The 16,776-nt window shown below is 52.6% G+C and overlaps 1 protein-coding gene across 1 annotated transcript in view; it reads right to left on the bottom strand.

Annotated features, from left to right (window-relative positions):
* Positions 1-1,332: 1,332 nt before the first annotated feature.
* LOC133359971 (histone-lysine N-methyltransferase PRDM9-like) overlaps positions 1,333-16,776 on the bottom strand; it is a 23,680-nt gene continuing 8,236 nt past the window's right edge. The window contains exons 4-10 of the mRNA XM_061578538.1: positions 12,555-12,631; positions 11,041-11,236; positions 9,974-10,105; positions 9,021-9,286; positions 8,297-8,364; positions 7,180-7,448; positions 1,333-5,717 (exon numbers count right to left, since the gene is read on the bottom strand). Coding sequence (XP_061434522.1) covers positions 4,939-5,717; positions 7,180-7,448; positions 8,297-8,364; positions 9,021-9,286; positions 9,974-10,105; positions 11,041-11,236; positions 12,555-12,631 — 1,787 coding nt within the window. The 3' untranslated portion in view covers positions 1,333-4,938. The remainder of the gene's footprint in view (positions 5,718-7,179; positions 7,449-8,296; positions 8,365-9,020; positions 9,287-9,973; positions 10,106-11,040; positions 11,237-12,554; positions 12,632-16,776) is intronic.

The raw sequence follows: 16,776 nt of genomic DNA on the forward strand, positions 1-16,776 counted from the left end.
TCACCGGTCAGAGACCCCAGTTCCATTCCCGCTCACGGCCACCACCAACAGCGGTGATGATCATCTGAACCGGTCGTGGACCTCATCCCCTAGGTCGACTCAGCCTCAAATGAGCACCCAGTTTAGCGGTGTGTGAACATCGCCACTGGGGAGACAAAGGCGGCCGGGCGTGGTGCTGGCCACCCACCCCTCGTGTGCCACAGCGCCGGTAGCCTTAGTAGGTGCTGCTCGCTAACAGCCTGTTAGAGGCTACACGGGGGATCTTTGTCTTTGTGGTAAAGTGTGTGAACTCCCACCTCTACCATGACGTACTAGCTCCAGCTTTACCTCGACCTGAGGTAACCTCAGGTAGAGGTTACCTCAGATATAGGTAACTTTACCTCAGATGAGGTAACATTACCTCAGGGAAGGTAACATTACCTTAGGTGAACTAACTTTACCTCAGGTAGAGCTAACCTTACCTCAGGTGAGGTACCATTACCTCAGGTGAAATAACTTTACCTCAAGCGAGGCAACATTAAGTTAGGTAGAGGTAACTTTACCTCACCTGAGGTAACATTACCTCAGGCGAGGTAATTTTACCTCAGGTGAGGTAACTTTACCTCAGGTGAAGTAGCTTTACCTCAAGCGATGTAATATAACATTAGGTAGAGGTAAAATTACCTCAGGTAAGGTAACATTATCTCAAATGAGGTAACTTCACCTCATGCGAGGTAACATTACCCTAGGCGAAGTAAAATTACTTCAGGTGAGGTAACTTTTCCTGAGGTGAAGTAACTTTTCCTGAGGTGAAGTAACTTTACCTCAGGCGACGTAACTTTACCTCGCGGGAGGTAACATCACCTCAGGTAAATGTAACATTACTTGAGGTAATCCGAACGTATTCACATCACTTCAGCTAATGTTCATATTTTTACGCTAATATCGTAATATCGTCACGTGGTTAAATCGTTAAACACAACGCTCGCGTGACGTCACCACCTCAGTGTCGAGCCGTCGACACTTCACGCGGCAGCCTCGAAGTGCACCCAGCCTGGCACAGGCGCCGTGGTGACGTCACCGTCACTCAGTGGCCAATGGCGGCGGTTGGTGGTGGTGGGGGGGAGTGGGGGGTGGGAGGGAGGAGGGGGTGGGGGGGGAATGGCGGTTGGGGGAGTGGGGGGGAGGGGCATCGGGGGTGGGGGTGAGTGGGCGGGAAAAGGGGTGGGGGCGGAATTGCGGTTGGTGAGTGGTGGGAGGGGGGAATGGAGGGTGGGAGGGGTGGGGGGTAACGGGGGAGTGGGGGGGCGAGACGCGTGACGTCACCACGCAGTGACGTCATCAGAGTTTTTAAGTTTAAAATTTTTATTCTGGAGGAATCCGATGAGCTGTGAAGCTCTTTATTGTCCACAGATGTCCAGTAGGGGCACGTGGTCAGAACGCCACAACAACAAACACAACACAATAAACACCGTAGCAGTGCAGAGTAGAGGAAAGGTAGGCACATGACCAAGACAAATCTGTAGGGGCGTGTGAATTGAAATCTGTAGGGCGTGTGAATTGAAATCTGTAGGGGAGTGTGAATTGAAATCTGTAGGGGCGTGTGAATTGAAATCTGTAGGGGAGTGTGAATTGAATTCTGTAGGGTCGTGTGAATTGAAATCTGTAGGGGAGTGTGAATTGAATTCTGTAGGGCCGTGTGACTTGCAATCTGTCGGACAGTGTGATGTGTAATTTTGTTGGGTCATAGTGTTACCATCCTTGAGGTGCAGGGATGACGACTAGGATTGGTGTTGTTAGGATTAGCAGCGAGCAGTTGTGACCAGGTGCTGCTGTGTGTAACGACTACAGATAACGCCGGGGGGGGGGGGGGGGGAGTTTAAGAGCCGGGAGCCGACAGCTTGGGGCTCGCAGTGGCTACAGCGACTATTGGAACGGTCGATGCGGCCTCTGCGTTAAACAGCAGAAGACAACGGCACAGTCTGGTTCTCCTACAACGCCGCGTGTTAGTTTGAACAACGCCGATTGGATGATATAACGCCGTGAATGATGTGTAGGGGAACACGCTGTTTGTAACGCGGATGCGGATTGGACGCAACGCGAGCGAGCGAACGGAACTACGTCGCAACGCGAGTAGGAACAAGCGGTTCTCCGTGCGGCTGCCTCGGCGTAGCGGCATCACGCGAGGAGGCATTGGGATGCTGCTGGATGCTGCTTCTAGACGCTACCCACGCGCCTCAGTCGTAGTCCGGCCTCTGTCTTACCCATCATCTCGCGTGTTGTTGCGGACCACGCTTCACCCCCTATAGTTTATATTATTTCTCCACAACGCGGTGTTCTTCAGGAACGCAACAATGACAAACCTCTTCTTGGTTCTTTCTGTAAAGTCACGTAGAATGGAAATAATAAAATAAGAAAAATAAAACAATAAAATAATAGTTTTATTGTTATTATTTTATTATTAAATAAAAGTGTTATTATTGTATTATTAAATAATAAAAAATACACGGATTACTTTATTTTTATTACTTTGTTTCCAGGTGTGAAAACCACAGCAATAAATTGTTTTTGCTGTGGTTTTCGTAACCTGATGATGATTGATTGTGTTGTAATCGAAACGTCGTGTTAATTTGTTTCTTAATTTTTATTTTATTATTTCCCATCTACGTGACTTTACCGAAAGAACCAAGAATATAGTAGATTTATTTTCACTTCACTTTACTTTTCCAGGTAAGGCCCCCACTGAGCTGTGTAGTAGCGACCTGGCTATCACAAATGACAGCAGCGCACCAAAGTGGCTCATCACGTGACATTCACAGCAGCCAAATACTCTGAACGCATGTTGAGATGTTAACTACCTCTCCTGGGATACAGCAGATCGTTAGTTCGATTCTGACCCTGACGCCTGCTGTATATTTTGAGTTTTCCGCGTCTCTCTATCTCTCTCTCCCCGTGGTCGTGTGGATTTTTCTCCAGGTCCTCCGGTTTTCCCCTCAACATTTAGAATCGAAATCACGCAATCAGAGAATTTGGCCGCTATAAATGTCCACACAATGAGAAGCCACTTCGTTGAGCTTTCATTTGTGATGGCCAGGTGGTCGCGTCTGATAAAAGAGCTTCTACGTATCCAGTTGGACCTTACTTGGTAAAATCCAAAAATAATTTTTGTTAGTTTAAGTATGTGTATATATAATTGTAAACAGAATCACAAACTAACGCTCAACTTTCTTAAACGTGTAAGAGTCAACGCGCGCCACCACCGTGCGACATCACGCGAGCAACCGGGACGACGCAGAGAATCTCTCAACCCTTTCCCGCGTCCGAGACGTCTGCAGAGTTGCAGGGTCGGTGGGTGTCACCGTTCACGGGGTGGGTGTCACCGTTCACGGGGTGGGCGTCACCGTTCACGGGGTGGGCGTCACCGTTCACGGGGTGGGTGTCACCGTTCACGGGGTGGGTGTCACGGTTCACGGGGTGGGTGCCACCGTTCACGGGGTGGTAGTCACCATTCACGGGGTGGGTGTCACCGTTCACGGGGTGGTTGTCACCGTTCACGGGGTGGGCGTCACCGTTCACGGGGTGGTAGTCACCATTCACGGGGTGGGTGTCACCGTTCACGGGGTGGGTGTCACCGTTCACGGGGTGGGTGTCACCGTTCACTGCAGAATCCCGCGAATCGAGCGAGCGGCTTGCCCTCGTTAATTATATTTAGAGAGGCGCAGCAGCAGCAGCACTGTTGCTGTTGTTATAAAGACGTCGTTTGCTCACCGCAGAGAAGCGTAGCGACACGACCGCCGCCACTCTGCGCTAGCCGGCGCCAAAACTTTGCCACACTCCCTGCCCCGCGTGGCCCTGTGGGAGCCTCGGTACCGATAAAGTTACTTTAGTTTTTACTGCGTTTTGTTGTTCCGACAACGACGTTCACGCACGGCACACGGCGTTGTCGCAACAGCAAAGGTGAAGTTCACGCTGGGAACATTTTCAACGGGGGAGGCAGCAACAACACGCAGGGTGATCCAAGTGCAGATGCCCCACTCATACCTACACCCCCCCTCCCAACGCCCTATCGGAATATTTTTTCAGACCGCAGGAATCCGATGAGCTATGAAGCTCTTCTTCGCAGATCTCCAGCCGTTCCACAGATGTCCTCTCATAGCAACCCCCCCACCTCCTCCCCGTAGCTTTCCTCTCAGCAGCAAAGTGAATAGCGCACAAGCGATGGCTCGGGGCTACGGTACTGAGTCAGAGGTCGCAAACGGGTTTTGATTCCTTACCCGTACCTGGCCGCACCAGCGTCGTAAACAGGTACCCGTACCTGGTATCGGGTACCTGATTGCGACCTCTGGGGTGAAGCCATGTTGCAGGCGCGGGTGGGTTGATTCTAGGAACTTGAATTGTGAGAAGAGACAAGACGTTGGGAAATGAGTGACAGTTACTCACCAGTGACCGTAGGGTACGGGTATCGGGTACCCGGTTGCGACCTCTGGACTGAGTGTTCGGAGATTTGCGAGCGGATGCCACCTTCGTCATCGGCCGCGGTTCAGTCTACCGCTGGATGGGTACGTACTGTATGTACTGTACGTACGTCGCACGGGGCAGGGCTACGAGACGGCACGCGGTGCGCATGGAGACCGGCTGGAGACGTGCAGACAGGGGTATCTGTAGGTGGATCGCCCTGCGGTGCCCCCCTCTAGGGTAACAACAGTGCAGCTCTGCACGGGGGACTCTGCACACTCACACACACAGGGACCCCCAGGTGATGGGGAGGGAAGTGCAGTGGTTGGGACCTAGAACTCCGCACTTGCAATCGAGGGGTAGCCGAGTCGGTTTAATCTCGAACCCCCCACAGAATGTGAGGCAGGTGTAGGAGGATCCGTAGGTTTCCGTGTTCACATTCAAAATCAGTTTCAAGAGTGGCACAGCCTCGGCTAATCACGTGGCCTGTTGTGTAAAACTAATTCACAGCTCGGCGCTGTGCGCTTTTTGCTCAGGATGGCTGACTTTTCTGTTTTCACGGGAATGAGAAAATGCATTCTGGCCGGTGTGTGTTCTCTGGTGGCTGTGAAGAGTTGATAGCTGTGCAAACGCCTTCTCACACACGGTGCACTTGAACGGCTTCTCTCCCGTGTGTGTTCTCTGGTGGCTGTGAAGATGAGGTAGTTGTCCAAACGCCTTCTCACACACGGTGCACTTGAACGGCTTCTCTCCCGTGTGTGTTCTCTGGTGGCTGTGAAGATGTGATAGCCGTGCAAACGCCTTCTCACACACGGTGCACTTGAACGGCTTCTCTCCCGTGTGTGTTCTCTGGTGGCTGTGAAGATGAGGTAGTTGTCCAAACGCCTTCTCACACACGGTGCACTTGAACGGCTTCTCTCCCGTGTGTGTTCTCTGGTGGCTGTGAAGATGTGATAGCCGTGCAAACGCCTTCTCACACACGGTGCACTTGAACGGCTTCTCTCCCGTGTGTGTTCTCTGGTGGCTGTGAAGATGAGGTAGTTGTCCAAACGCCTTCTCACACACGGTGCACTTGAACGGCTTCTCTCCCGTGTGTGTTCTCTGGTGTATCTTCAAGCTACTCTTGTAGTCTGTGCTGAATGAACATTGGTCACACTGATGACTTTTGTTACTGGGCTTAGTGGGGTGTCTCCTCTGCACGTGATTCTGTAGACTCGAGCGGCAGATGAACTGACGGTTGCAGTCAGGACACGGCAGCCTTGTGACCTCCACACCCACTCCACCTGCATCATCCCAGAGGAACAAGACACACGCGCACACACCAACATCTAGACATGAACACTCTTGCACACGTGTGTGTGTGTGTGTGTATATACAAAGGTAAAGGTCCCCAACATACATAGACTATTGGGCAAGTGCTGTTTGCGAGTACCTATGAAGGCCGGCATGGCACACGAGGGAGTAGGTGGCCAACACCAGGCCCGGCCGCCTTTGTCTCTCCAGTGGCGATGTTTCCACATTTAAGCTAGGTACTCATTTGAGGCTGAGTCAACCTAGGGGAGGCCTAAATATTCACCACTGATGTTGGCCGTGAGTGGGAATCAAACTCAGGTGGCCGGGTTCGTAGTGCAGTGGGCTCCATTTATATACACACAAAGACAAAGAACCCCCGTATAGCCTGCATATACTTTTGGGACAAGTGCTGTTATCGGGCACCTATGAAAGCCAGCACGGCACACGAGTGGGAGGGTGGCCAGCACCACACATGGCCGCCTTTGTCTCCCCAATGGCGATGTTTACTACTACACACCACACCAGTTACTCATTTGCACCTTATCAGTGTGGGTGGTGCCTATCATCTCTGGTGAGTGGTGGCTATCATCTCTGGTGAGCAGTGGCTACCATCTCTGGTGAGTGGTGGCTATCATCTCTGGTGAGCGGTGGCTATCATCTCTGGTGAGTGGTGGCTATCATCTCTGGTGAGTGGTGGCTATCATCTCTGGTGAGTGGTGGCTATCATCTCTGGTGAGCGGTGGCTATCATCTCTGGTGAGTGGTGGCTATCAGCTCTGGTGAGTGGTGGCTATCATATTTGGTGAGTGGTGGCTATCATATCTGGTGAGTGGTGGCTATCATCACTGGTGATTGGTGGCTATCATCTCTGGTGAGTGGTGGCAATAGTCTCTGGTGAGTGGTGGCTACCATCTCTGGTGAGCAGTGGCTATCGTCTCTGGTGAGTGGTGGCTATCATCTCTGGTAATTGGTGGCTATCAACTCTGGTGAGTGGAGGCTATCATCTCTGGTGAGTGGTGGCTATCATCTCTGGTGAGTGGAGGCTATCATCTCTGGTGAGTGGTGGCTATCATCTCTGGTGAGTGGTGGCTATCATCTCTGGTGAGTGGTGGCTATCATCTCTGGTGAGTGGTGGCAATAGTCTCTGGTGAGTGGTGGCTGTCATCTCTGTTGAGTGGTGGCTATCATCTCTGGTAATTGGTGGCTATCAACTCTGGTGAGTGGAGGCTATCATCTCTGGTGAGTGATGGCTATCGTCTTTGGTGAGGTGGCTATCATTTGGTCAGCGGTGGCTATCATCTCTGGTGAGTAGTGGCTATCATCTCTGGTGAGTGGTGGCTATCATCTCTGGTGAGCGGTGGCTATTATCTCTGGTGAGTGGTGGCTATCATCTCTGGTGAGTGGTGGCTATAGTCTGGTGATCATTGGCGAGTCTCTGGTGAGCGGTGCTCACAATGTTCCTCGTTTGGTGGAGGCTGCACGGGCTGCAGGTCTCTGGCGGTGGCCCTGGGAGCCATCTCGTTGCTGCTGCTGTTGCTGCTGCGGCGTCGCGAGGGCCCGGCCTCGCAGGCGATGCCCAGCTCCTGGGCGAACTCCTCGCCGTACCAGACCAGCAGCTCAGAGCCGGGCCCCACGGCACGGAACGTGCGGTAGTAAATCTGCCCCCGGTGCTGGAAGGCCACCAGGTTCTGCTCCTGCTCATTCCTCGCGCAGTTGATGAACCTGCGCGGGCAGACGCGGGGGCGGGGTGGGCGCCGTTAGCGAGCGCCTATTAAGGGCCGGCACTGGGCGCTATGTGGGGGTGGTGTGGCTGGAACCATGCTCCAAGGGGAGGCCTGGGGTTGGTCTCTGTAGTGGTTCTGGTCTCTGTGTGTAGTGGTTCTGGTCACTGTGTGTAGTGGTTCTGGTCTCTGTGTGGTGGTTCTGGTCTCTGTGTGTAGTGGTTCTGGTCTCTGTGTGTGATGGTTCTGGTCACTGTGTGTGGTGGTTCTGGTCTCTGTGTGTGGTGGCTCTGGTCTCTGTGTGTGGTGGTTCTGGTCACTGTGTGTGGTGGTTCTGGTCTCTGTGTGTGGTGGTTCTGGTCTCTGTGTGTGATGGTTCTGGTCACTGTGTGTGGTGGTTCTGGTCTCTGTGTGTAGTGGTTCTGGTCTCTGTGTGTAGTGGTTCTGGTCTCTGTGTGTGGTGGTTCTGGTCTCTGTGTGTGGTGGTTCTGTTCACTGTGTATGGTTCTGGCCTCTGTGTGTAGTGGTTCTGGTCTCTGTGTGTGGTGGTTCTGGTCTCTGTGTGTAGTGGTTCTGGTCACTGTGTGTGGTGGTTCTGGTCTCTGTGTGTAGTGGTTCTGGTCTCTGTGTGTGGTGGTTCTGGTCACTATGTGTGGTTCTGGCCTCTGTGTGTAGTGGTTCTGGTCTCTGTGTGTGGTGGTTCTGGTCTCTGTGTGTGGTGGTTCTGGTCTCTGTGTGTAGTGGTTCTGGCCTCTGTGTGTAGTGGTTCTGGTCTCTGTGTGTAGTGGTTCTGGTCTCTGTGTGTAGTGGTTCTGGTCTCTGTGTAGTGGTCCTTAAGACAAGAATCACCTCATCCAGTTTGATTTAGATTCATCTTGAGCATCAACATATTCACGATCCTTTTTGTTTTTGTAAATCTGAAACACACACGCACACGAGCAGATCCCCGGATAATTAATGTGAGTTGGACTGTAAGTTGAACTTCTTTCGTACCGCACGTAGCCAACCGTGCTGATTGGAGGTGCGGGGGAAGGACAACAAACTAAACACTAAAAGCAGTTCTATAGAAATGCATTTTCAATCTACAAGATTTAAAAGTGCATAGCTCCCAGTGGCTTCCTAATATTGCAAGGAAGAGCCTTCCAGACGGCCGCAGAAGTGCATCTGTAAGCGCCGCGCCATGTGGTGACCACCGTGTTTGCTGTGTGTTACAAGTTGAAATTATAATTACGTTAATTTTTGGGTATCTCTGTGATTCTGGGTGTCTCTCTGAAATTCTTTGGGTGAGTCTCTAGGTCTCTGTACGAGTCTATGGGTCTCTGTGCGAGTCTCTGGGTCTCTGTGCAAGTCTCTAGGGTCTCTGTGTGAGACTGTGGGTCTCTGTGCGATTCTCTTGGTCTCTGTGCGAGTCTCTGGGTCTCTCTGTGCCAGTCTCTGGGTCTCTCTGTGAGTCTGTGGGTGACTGTGTGGGTTTCTCTGTATCTCCTTCACGAGCCTCCTCTCCACAAACACGATGATGATGTAGGAATAGGAGGAGGCTGCAGCAGTGGCAGCGGCAGCAGCAGCAGCTCACCAGCCAGCAGTACTCGCTCACGGGGTTCTCCTCAGACACCTCTCCCTGGTAGGGCCCAAACATCACCCCCTTGGGCAGCTTCTTCCTGTTGCTCCACACCCCGAGGCCGGCGCCGGCGATGGAGGAGGCGCCGACGGTGAGGCCCTGGGGCAGGCTGAGCCGGGCCCTGTTGGCCACTCCCGGGGCCACGGCCGCGTCCGCGATGAACTCTGGCGGGCCGTGCACGGAGCACTCCCCCAGGTAGTAATCCCTGCACAGCTCGCAGACTGAGAGCCACAGCAGCAGCGGGAGGAGGGCGAACCGCAGTAGCAACAGCAGCAGCAGTGGCGCTGTGAGAGAGTGAGAGGGTGAGGAGTGCTCCAGACAGATGCCTCCCTCCCTCCCTCTCTGCATGGTGAACTTCTTTAGCTCGCTCATCGGAGATGTATCCCCTGTCACCCTCCCTGCTCCCTCCCTGCATCCCTGAGTGAGGGAGCAAAAGAGAGAGAGGTAAGTGAGAGTACGAGAAAGGGAGCATGTGAGAGGGAGGGAAAGGGGGAGAGAGTGAGAGGGAGCAGGTGGAATATATTGGGTGAGAGCGCGGGAGCAATAGAGAGAGATGGGTGAGAGTGTGACAAACTGATGGGTGAGAGTGTGACATTCTAGATTTGAAGCTTTCGTGACTGCAAGGATTCATACTCTTAGTTCTTTCGGTAAAGTCACGTAGGTAAAAAATGAAATTAAAATTAATAAAGTAAATAATAAAATAATGCACCAAATCTTGCTGTGACGGTCCCACCTGATGACGGAGACTTGTGTTGCCTCCGAAACGTCGTGATTTTTATTTTATTTTTATAAATTTTTATTTCATTTTTTACTTACGTGACTTTACCGAAAGAACTAAGAGTATGAGAGTGTGACAAACTGACAATGTGAGAAAGTGAGAGAGAGGTAGGGGGAGCACGGGGTCTCACAGAAGAAGTCGTCGTCCTGGGGCTCCTCCACCTCTGTGTAGACTTTCCTCTCACGCGGGCGCAGGCCGTAGCGAGAGCGAGCGCTGCGCGACACCGCCACAGCCTGGGCGGAGGCCGGCGGCACGGAGGAGCCTGCAGGCAAACAAGGCGAGATGTTGACTACCTCTCCTGGTATACGGGAGGTCGCAGATTCCATCCCGACCCTGACGAAGCCTGCTGTATATTTGGAGTCTGCGTGTCTCTCTCTCCTCTGTGGCGAGATGTTAACTCCCTCGCCTGGAATACAGGAGGTCGTGGGTGCGATCCCGACCCTGACGACCCACGCTGTATATTTGGAGTTTGCGTGTTGAAACTCCCCGTGGTTGCGTGGATTTTTCTCTGGGTCCTCCGGTTTTTCCCCTTGACATTTAGAATCAACGTCACGTGTTGAGAGTATTTGGCTGCTGTAAATGTCCACGTAATGATGATGATGACAAGTCACTTCGTTGAGCTCTCATTTGTGATAGCCAGGTCGCTTCTGAAAAACATCTACACAGCTCAGTGCGGCTTACCCTGGTAAAAGAAACATCGTTTAGTTTATAGGCTGCATCAGTACCAGCAGCAGCACTGACAGGAGCACATGTAGCAGTAGCATCAACAGCAGTGGCGACTTCCATCAGCAGCCACAAAAGAGTGCGGAGTTCCGGTGAGGATAGAGGGGAGTGTGGAGTTCCGGTGAGAATAGAGGGGAGTGTGGAGTTCCGGTGAGAATAGAGGGGAGTGTGGAGTTCCGGTGGGAATAGAGGGGAGTGTGGAGTTCCGGTGGGAATAGAGGGGAGCGTGGAGTTCCGGTGAGAATAGAGGGGAGTGTGGAGTTCCGGTGAGAATAGAGGGGAGCGTGGAGTTCCGGTGAGAATAGAGGGGAGTGTGGAGTTCTGGTGAGAATAGAGGGGAGTGTGGAGTTCTGGTGGGAATAGAGGGGAGTGTGGAGTTCCGGTGAGAATAGAGGAGAGTGTGGAGTTCCGGTGGGAATAGAGGGGAGTGTGGAGTTCTGGTGTGAATAGAAATCACCGCTGCAGGCTACGCACCTCCACGTATCCTCTGGAGCGCCACCCTCAGGGCCTCCTTGCAGGCGGTGGCTCTGCGCTCCAGCCTGAACATCGCCATCCTGGCCTTGTACACCTCCCTCAGCTCAAATCCCCTGAACTCCTCCTCCTCCTGCTGCTGCTCCTCCTCCACGCCCTGCAAGATGCTCCACACGTACTCCAGGGCTTTCGCTTTAGTCTGAGCGGAGGGGGCGGTGGGGTGAGGGGGCGGAGGGGGTGTGGGGGGCGGAGTTGGTGCGGTGACCAGCGGTGGCTAGGAGATGTTAACTCCCTCGCCTGGTACGCAGGAGGTCGCGGGTTCGATCTCGACCCTGACACCTCATCGGATTCCTCCAGTACAATACATATTCTAATTCTGATATTCTGATTCTGTAAATCTGATTCCATACATCAAGCAGAACCATGCCGTCATGCTGAACCTCGGTGGGTATGGCAGGCCAAGCCTCTTCACAACTAAACTAATGAATAAACTAATTATAATAATAAGCCCAGACGTTGTACCAGAGTGCCATGCAGAGGGGGCATGGTAGCTAGGAGATGTTAACTACCTCGCCTGGTACGCAGAAGGTCATGTGTTCGATCCTGACCCTGATGTGGTGGTCGCTGCGTGGATTTTTCTCTGGGTCCTTCGGTTTTTCCCGTCACATTGAGAATCCGGATCGCTCGTTTTAGAGTATTTGACTCCCGCTAGAAATATCCACGTGATGATGATATCAGCCGCTTCGTTGAGCTATGAGTTGTGATAGCCGGGTACCGCTTGTGAAAAAAAGAGCGACTCTGTAGCTCAGTGAACCGTGACTCTGAGCTCCGTAACCTCCGAGTCTGCGATGGGACATCGACGTCTGCCCGTCTCGTGGAGTCTGCGCGCGTTGCAAACCCAGTGGTCATTGTCACCGTGGTCACGGTGTCTACGCTTGTCTACGCCCTTCTCAGGTTCTGTTCTATCACCTCGGATCCTAGAGAGGAGTGGCGAACGTCTCGTGTGTACGTGTTGTGTGTGTACGTTAGGTGTTTAGTGTATAGTAGTGTAGTGTATATTAGTGTATAGTGTAGTGTATAGTAGTGTATCATGGTGTAGTGTGTCGTGTAGTATTTAGCCATGAATAGTGTAGTGTATAGTAGTGTATCATGGCGTACGTCTCGTCTGTACGTGAGGCAGCGATAAGCGCGTGCCTGTTCCTATTTCTCTGTAATGATTGGAATTATACAGAAATTACATTTATAACACGGATCAGTGGAACATTTCTTTTTACTTTTCGTAACAGCTATTTTCATTGGAGTATATGACAGGCGAGACTCTGCCTCGCCTGCCTCCCCTGACCGCACGTCCCTGGTATAGCAGTGTTTAGTAGTATGTATGTACGTTGAATTTATTTGGCACCGTACGTAGCCATCCTCGTTAATGGGAGGTGAGGGGGAAGGACAACAAACTAAAGACAACAACAGCAGCAGCAGCAGCTGTAACGAGAGGAGTGCCGTGCGCTGTGCACAGAGACCTTGCGCTTGCTGGGAGCTGCCCTCGCGTGCCACTCTCCCACGGTGGCCCAGCGTGAAGCAGCCCCCTTGCCTCCTCCTGCGTGAACACACGCACACACGTGAACACACACACACACGTGAACACACTCACGCACGTGAACACACTCGCGCACGTGAACACACACACAAACACGTGAACACACACACGTGAACACGCGCACGCACGTGAACACACGCAACAACAACAACAGCCATTCGCCACTAATTGGCGGTGACGTCACCACGACGTTTGTGCCAGGCCATGTGCACCTTGAGGCCACGTGAAGTGTAGAACGCCCGCTGGCAGGAGGTCACAGGGCAGACCCAGGCGCCACGGGTCGATTGACTAAGATGACCGAGATGACTGGCTGATGCACCACCTGTGCCCCCTACTGTGCCAACTTGCTGTGCTTTTGCCACCCGGCGCTCCGCTCGTTGTTGTGAGCGTCGCTCCTCCGCCCTCCGTTGTTGTTGGAGGGCGTCCTTCACGAGCCTCCTCCACAGAGCCCGATCTTGACACCGCTGGTACCAGTCATCGGCAAGTCCACTCAGCTACATGTCCTCCTGTACCACATCACTCCATCTCTTCTCTAGCCTGTGTCACGCCTGTTTAGCCCCCTCGATCCGGCCGAACAAAAGCTGTTTAGGCATGCAGTGGCTGGGCATGCGGGCTACATGACCCAGCCAATGCAGCCTTGCCTGCCGGAGGAGCTCACCGATGGGACTTTGCCCAGATCTTTCAAGGATTTGTGAGCTCCTCACACAATCCAGCCTGGTAAAACCCAGGATGGATCGTAGGCAGGCCAGCCTAAATGTTTCTAACCAGCGAAGATGCTCCATTAGGGGGGTCCACGTTTCGCAAGCGTAGAGAAGGAAGGGAATGACTGTGGCCGAGAAAACCTGAAGCTTCGTGCGGAGTGACAGACCAGGTAGCTTCCACACAGCGTTACGCAACCGATGAAAATATATTGCCGCTTGACTGATTCGGAGTGAGACCTCTGCTGTTAAACTGGAGCCGGTCATAAGCACACTGCCCAGGTATGGGAAACTCTCCACTCTCTCCACAACTGCCCCATCACTGATTGGGAGTTGTGTGGGTGGAGTGTCCAATGGTACAAAATACCCAGGCAGGTACTTAGTTTTTGGTGGGGCTGATGGTAAGGCCCCACCTCCTAGTGGCATTCTCCAGTCTCAGCAGCAGCGTCTCCAACTCCTCCTCTGAATGAGCAGCTATTACTACATCATCGGCATACATAACGTGGTTGACCAATAGGGAGCCATCCCTTGATCGCACCCAGGCATCGATCAGCCTCCCATTATATCTACTAAATGGAAATTCCCTCGGTACAGCTATTGAAGGCTTCACGAACTACGTGGTCAAAATTGATGTTAAATAATGTGGGAGCCAGAGGACATCCCTGTCACACCCCAAGGTGTACAGGGAATGGCTCCGACTCCCGGCTACGTAGTTTTACCCGGGCCCGCTCACCATCATTAAGGTCCTTAATGATCGTGAGCAGAGGGTCAGGGACTCCGAAAGCACGAAGAACAACCCAGAGCCCAGGCCTACTGATGGTGTCATAGGCCTTGACCAGGTCAATAAAGCAGAGATGTAGGTCTTGTTGGAATTCCCTACACCTCTGCTGTAGCAGACGGACAGAAAATATGGCATCTGTGCAGGACCGCCCTTTCCTGAAACCGCATTGGGGATCCGCAAGCCTCTCCTCAGCGTGCCTAGCAAGGCGATGTTGAATAATCCTTGCCAGCACCTTTCCCGGCACACTGAGGAGTGAGATGCCCTTGTAGTTGTTACAGTCTGTGCGGTCCCCCTTCTTAAAGAGGGGGACCACCAGGGCATCCTTCCAATTCTGCGGTACCCGTCCAGTGGTCCAGACTGTTGTTATGATGTCATATAGGGCAGTCTGTGCACAAACGCCACCCTCCCTCATCATTTCGCTTGGGAGATCATCTCTGCCCGGTGCCTTTCCTGGTCTCAGACTCCGGATCGCCTTCAGTACTTCCTCAACAGATGGCATCTCAGCCAGCCACTCACAGAGGGTGACTTCTTCCAATATTTGAGGCACCACAGCCTCAGCAGGGTCATCCCCACTTTGTGCCATGATGTTTTCCTGGCTGAGGGATTTCCCCTCCCCCAGGACCTCACAGAAATGCTCAGCAAATCTGCAAACCTGGTCCTGGGGGTCGGAGATTGGATCACCGTTTTTTCCCCTAATGATGGTAATCGGTGTGGCGCTGGAGGTTACTTTTTTGATGGAGTTAAATAGTGATTTGTGATCGTGGGCCACTGAGGCAGACTCCATCTCCTCAGCAACCCGTGACCACCACCCATCCTTGCAGCGCCTTACGGCTCTTCAACCCTCCGAGCGAAGGTTGCGGTAAGCCTCCTCATTGTCTGACGTGGGATGCTGGAGCCAATGAGAGTGGGCCTGTCACTTTTTCTCAACTATCCTGAACACCTCCTCTGTCAGCCAGGGTCTCTGGGGAGTTCTGGAACGCGTACCCAAAGCAGCCATTGCAGCTGCATGAGTCACAGTCCTAAACCTCGCCCATTTACCCTCGACATCAGGAAGACTGGGGGATGATGCCAACCCCAGCCGCAAGCGATGATGAAATTCTCACTTGCAACTTTCATCAGCTAACTAAAACCAGGCCACTTTAGGTTGGAATGGGGTCCTGGGTGTACACCCACCACCAGAGTGGAAGAATGGCAGGCGCATCTTACAGATGACTAGTCGATGGTCAGAGGGCAGATCAGCTCCACGGTACAGTAGGTCCTGGTGTCAAAGACATGGGTTCGCATCCGCTGGTCCATCACTATGTAGTCCAGCAGATGTTCTTGCTTGGACCCGGCATGCATCCATGATGTTGTGTGGATGCGCCGATGTCGGAAGAGCGTGTTGGTAATTACAAGCCCATGGGCTGCACAAAAATCTAGCAGCCTCCTACCGTTGTTATTGAGCTGATCTGGCCCATGCCCTCCAATCACTCCAGACCAGGTGCCAGTATCATGACCAACTCGGGCATTGAAGTCACCCAACAAGATTACTCTATCCCGAGTGGCCACTTTAGCCAGTACCTGTGACAGGAGGTCATAGAAGGCATCTGAATCATCGGCTTTGCCTGCATCTCTCCACGGATGTTCGTCTTTGGTGGGGGCATAAGTAACCACGACCACCACTCCTCGCCTCCTGTTGATGGGAAGTCGAGCCCAAAGTAGCCTGGGCCTTACAGCTTCCCACACCTCATCGCCACGCTCCCAAGCCCCCTTCATTCTTTTGTTCATAAGAAGAACACACGCACACACGTGAACACCCGCGAACACACGCACGCACGTGTCCATGTGTGTGAACACATGGATACCCGTGAACACACGCACACACGTGTGAACACGCGGACACGCATGAACATATGCAAAGACAAATATCCCCCGTATAGCCTTAGCAGACTGTAGGGGCAAGTGCTGTTAGTGAGCCAGAACGGTACACGAGGGGGTCGGTGGCCAGCACCACGCCCGACCGCCTTTGTCTCCCCAGTGGCGATGTTTACACACTGTACCAGGTACTAATTTGAAGGTGAGTTGACCTAGGGGAGGCCCAGGACCAGTTTAGATAATCGTCACTGGTGTTGACCGTGAGCAGAAATCGAACCCGGGTCGCCAGGTTCATAGCGCAGACTGCTAACCAGTTTAACATGTAGGATTTCGCGACCAATATTATTAATTTTTTGGGTTATATCGCGTAAATATGAATGTGTCGTTAAACCCGTCACCACCCGACGCAGCCAATCCGTAAGGTTTGTCAGGTAAACAAAACGTACCAATTAGTTACTAGTTCAGCACTAACCGGTTGTGTTGGACAGTAAACCCACAAAATTCACAATTCGAGAATGGTACTGTGATGTTCCACTGGTGATTACAACCAGCTTCATCAAGCGAGTCTACAGGGGATCTCTGTGTGAGTCTACAGGGGGTCTCTGTGTGAGTCTACAGGGGGTCTCTGTGTGAGTCTACAGGGGGTCTCTGTGTAATTCTACAGGGGGTATCTGTGTGAGTCTACAGGGGGTCTCTGCGTGAGTCTACAGGGGGTCTCTGTGTGAGTCTACAGGGGTCTCTGTGTGAATCTACAGGGGGTCTTTGTGTGAGTCTACAGGGGGTCTCTGCGTGAGTCTACAGGGGGTCTCTGT

The sequence above is a fragment of the Lethenteron reissneri genome, chromosome 66 (assembly GCF_015708825.2).
Source record: "Lethenteron reissneri isolate LAM-NWPU_2019-01 chromosome 66, ASM1570882v1, whole genome shotgun sequence".
Classification (NCBI taxonomy): Eukaryota; Metazoa; Chordata; class Hyperoartia; order Petromyzontiformes; family Petromyzontidae; genus Lethenteron; species Lethenteron reissneri.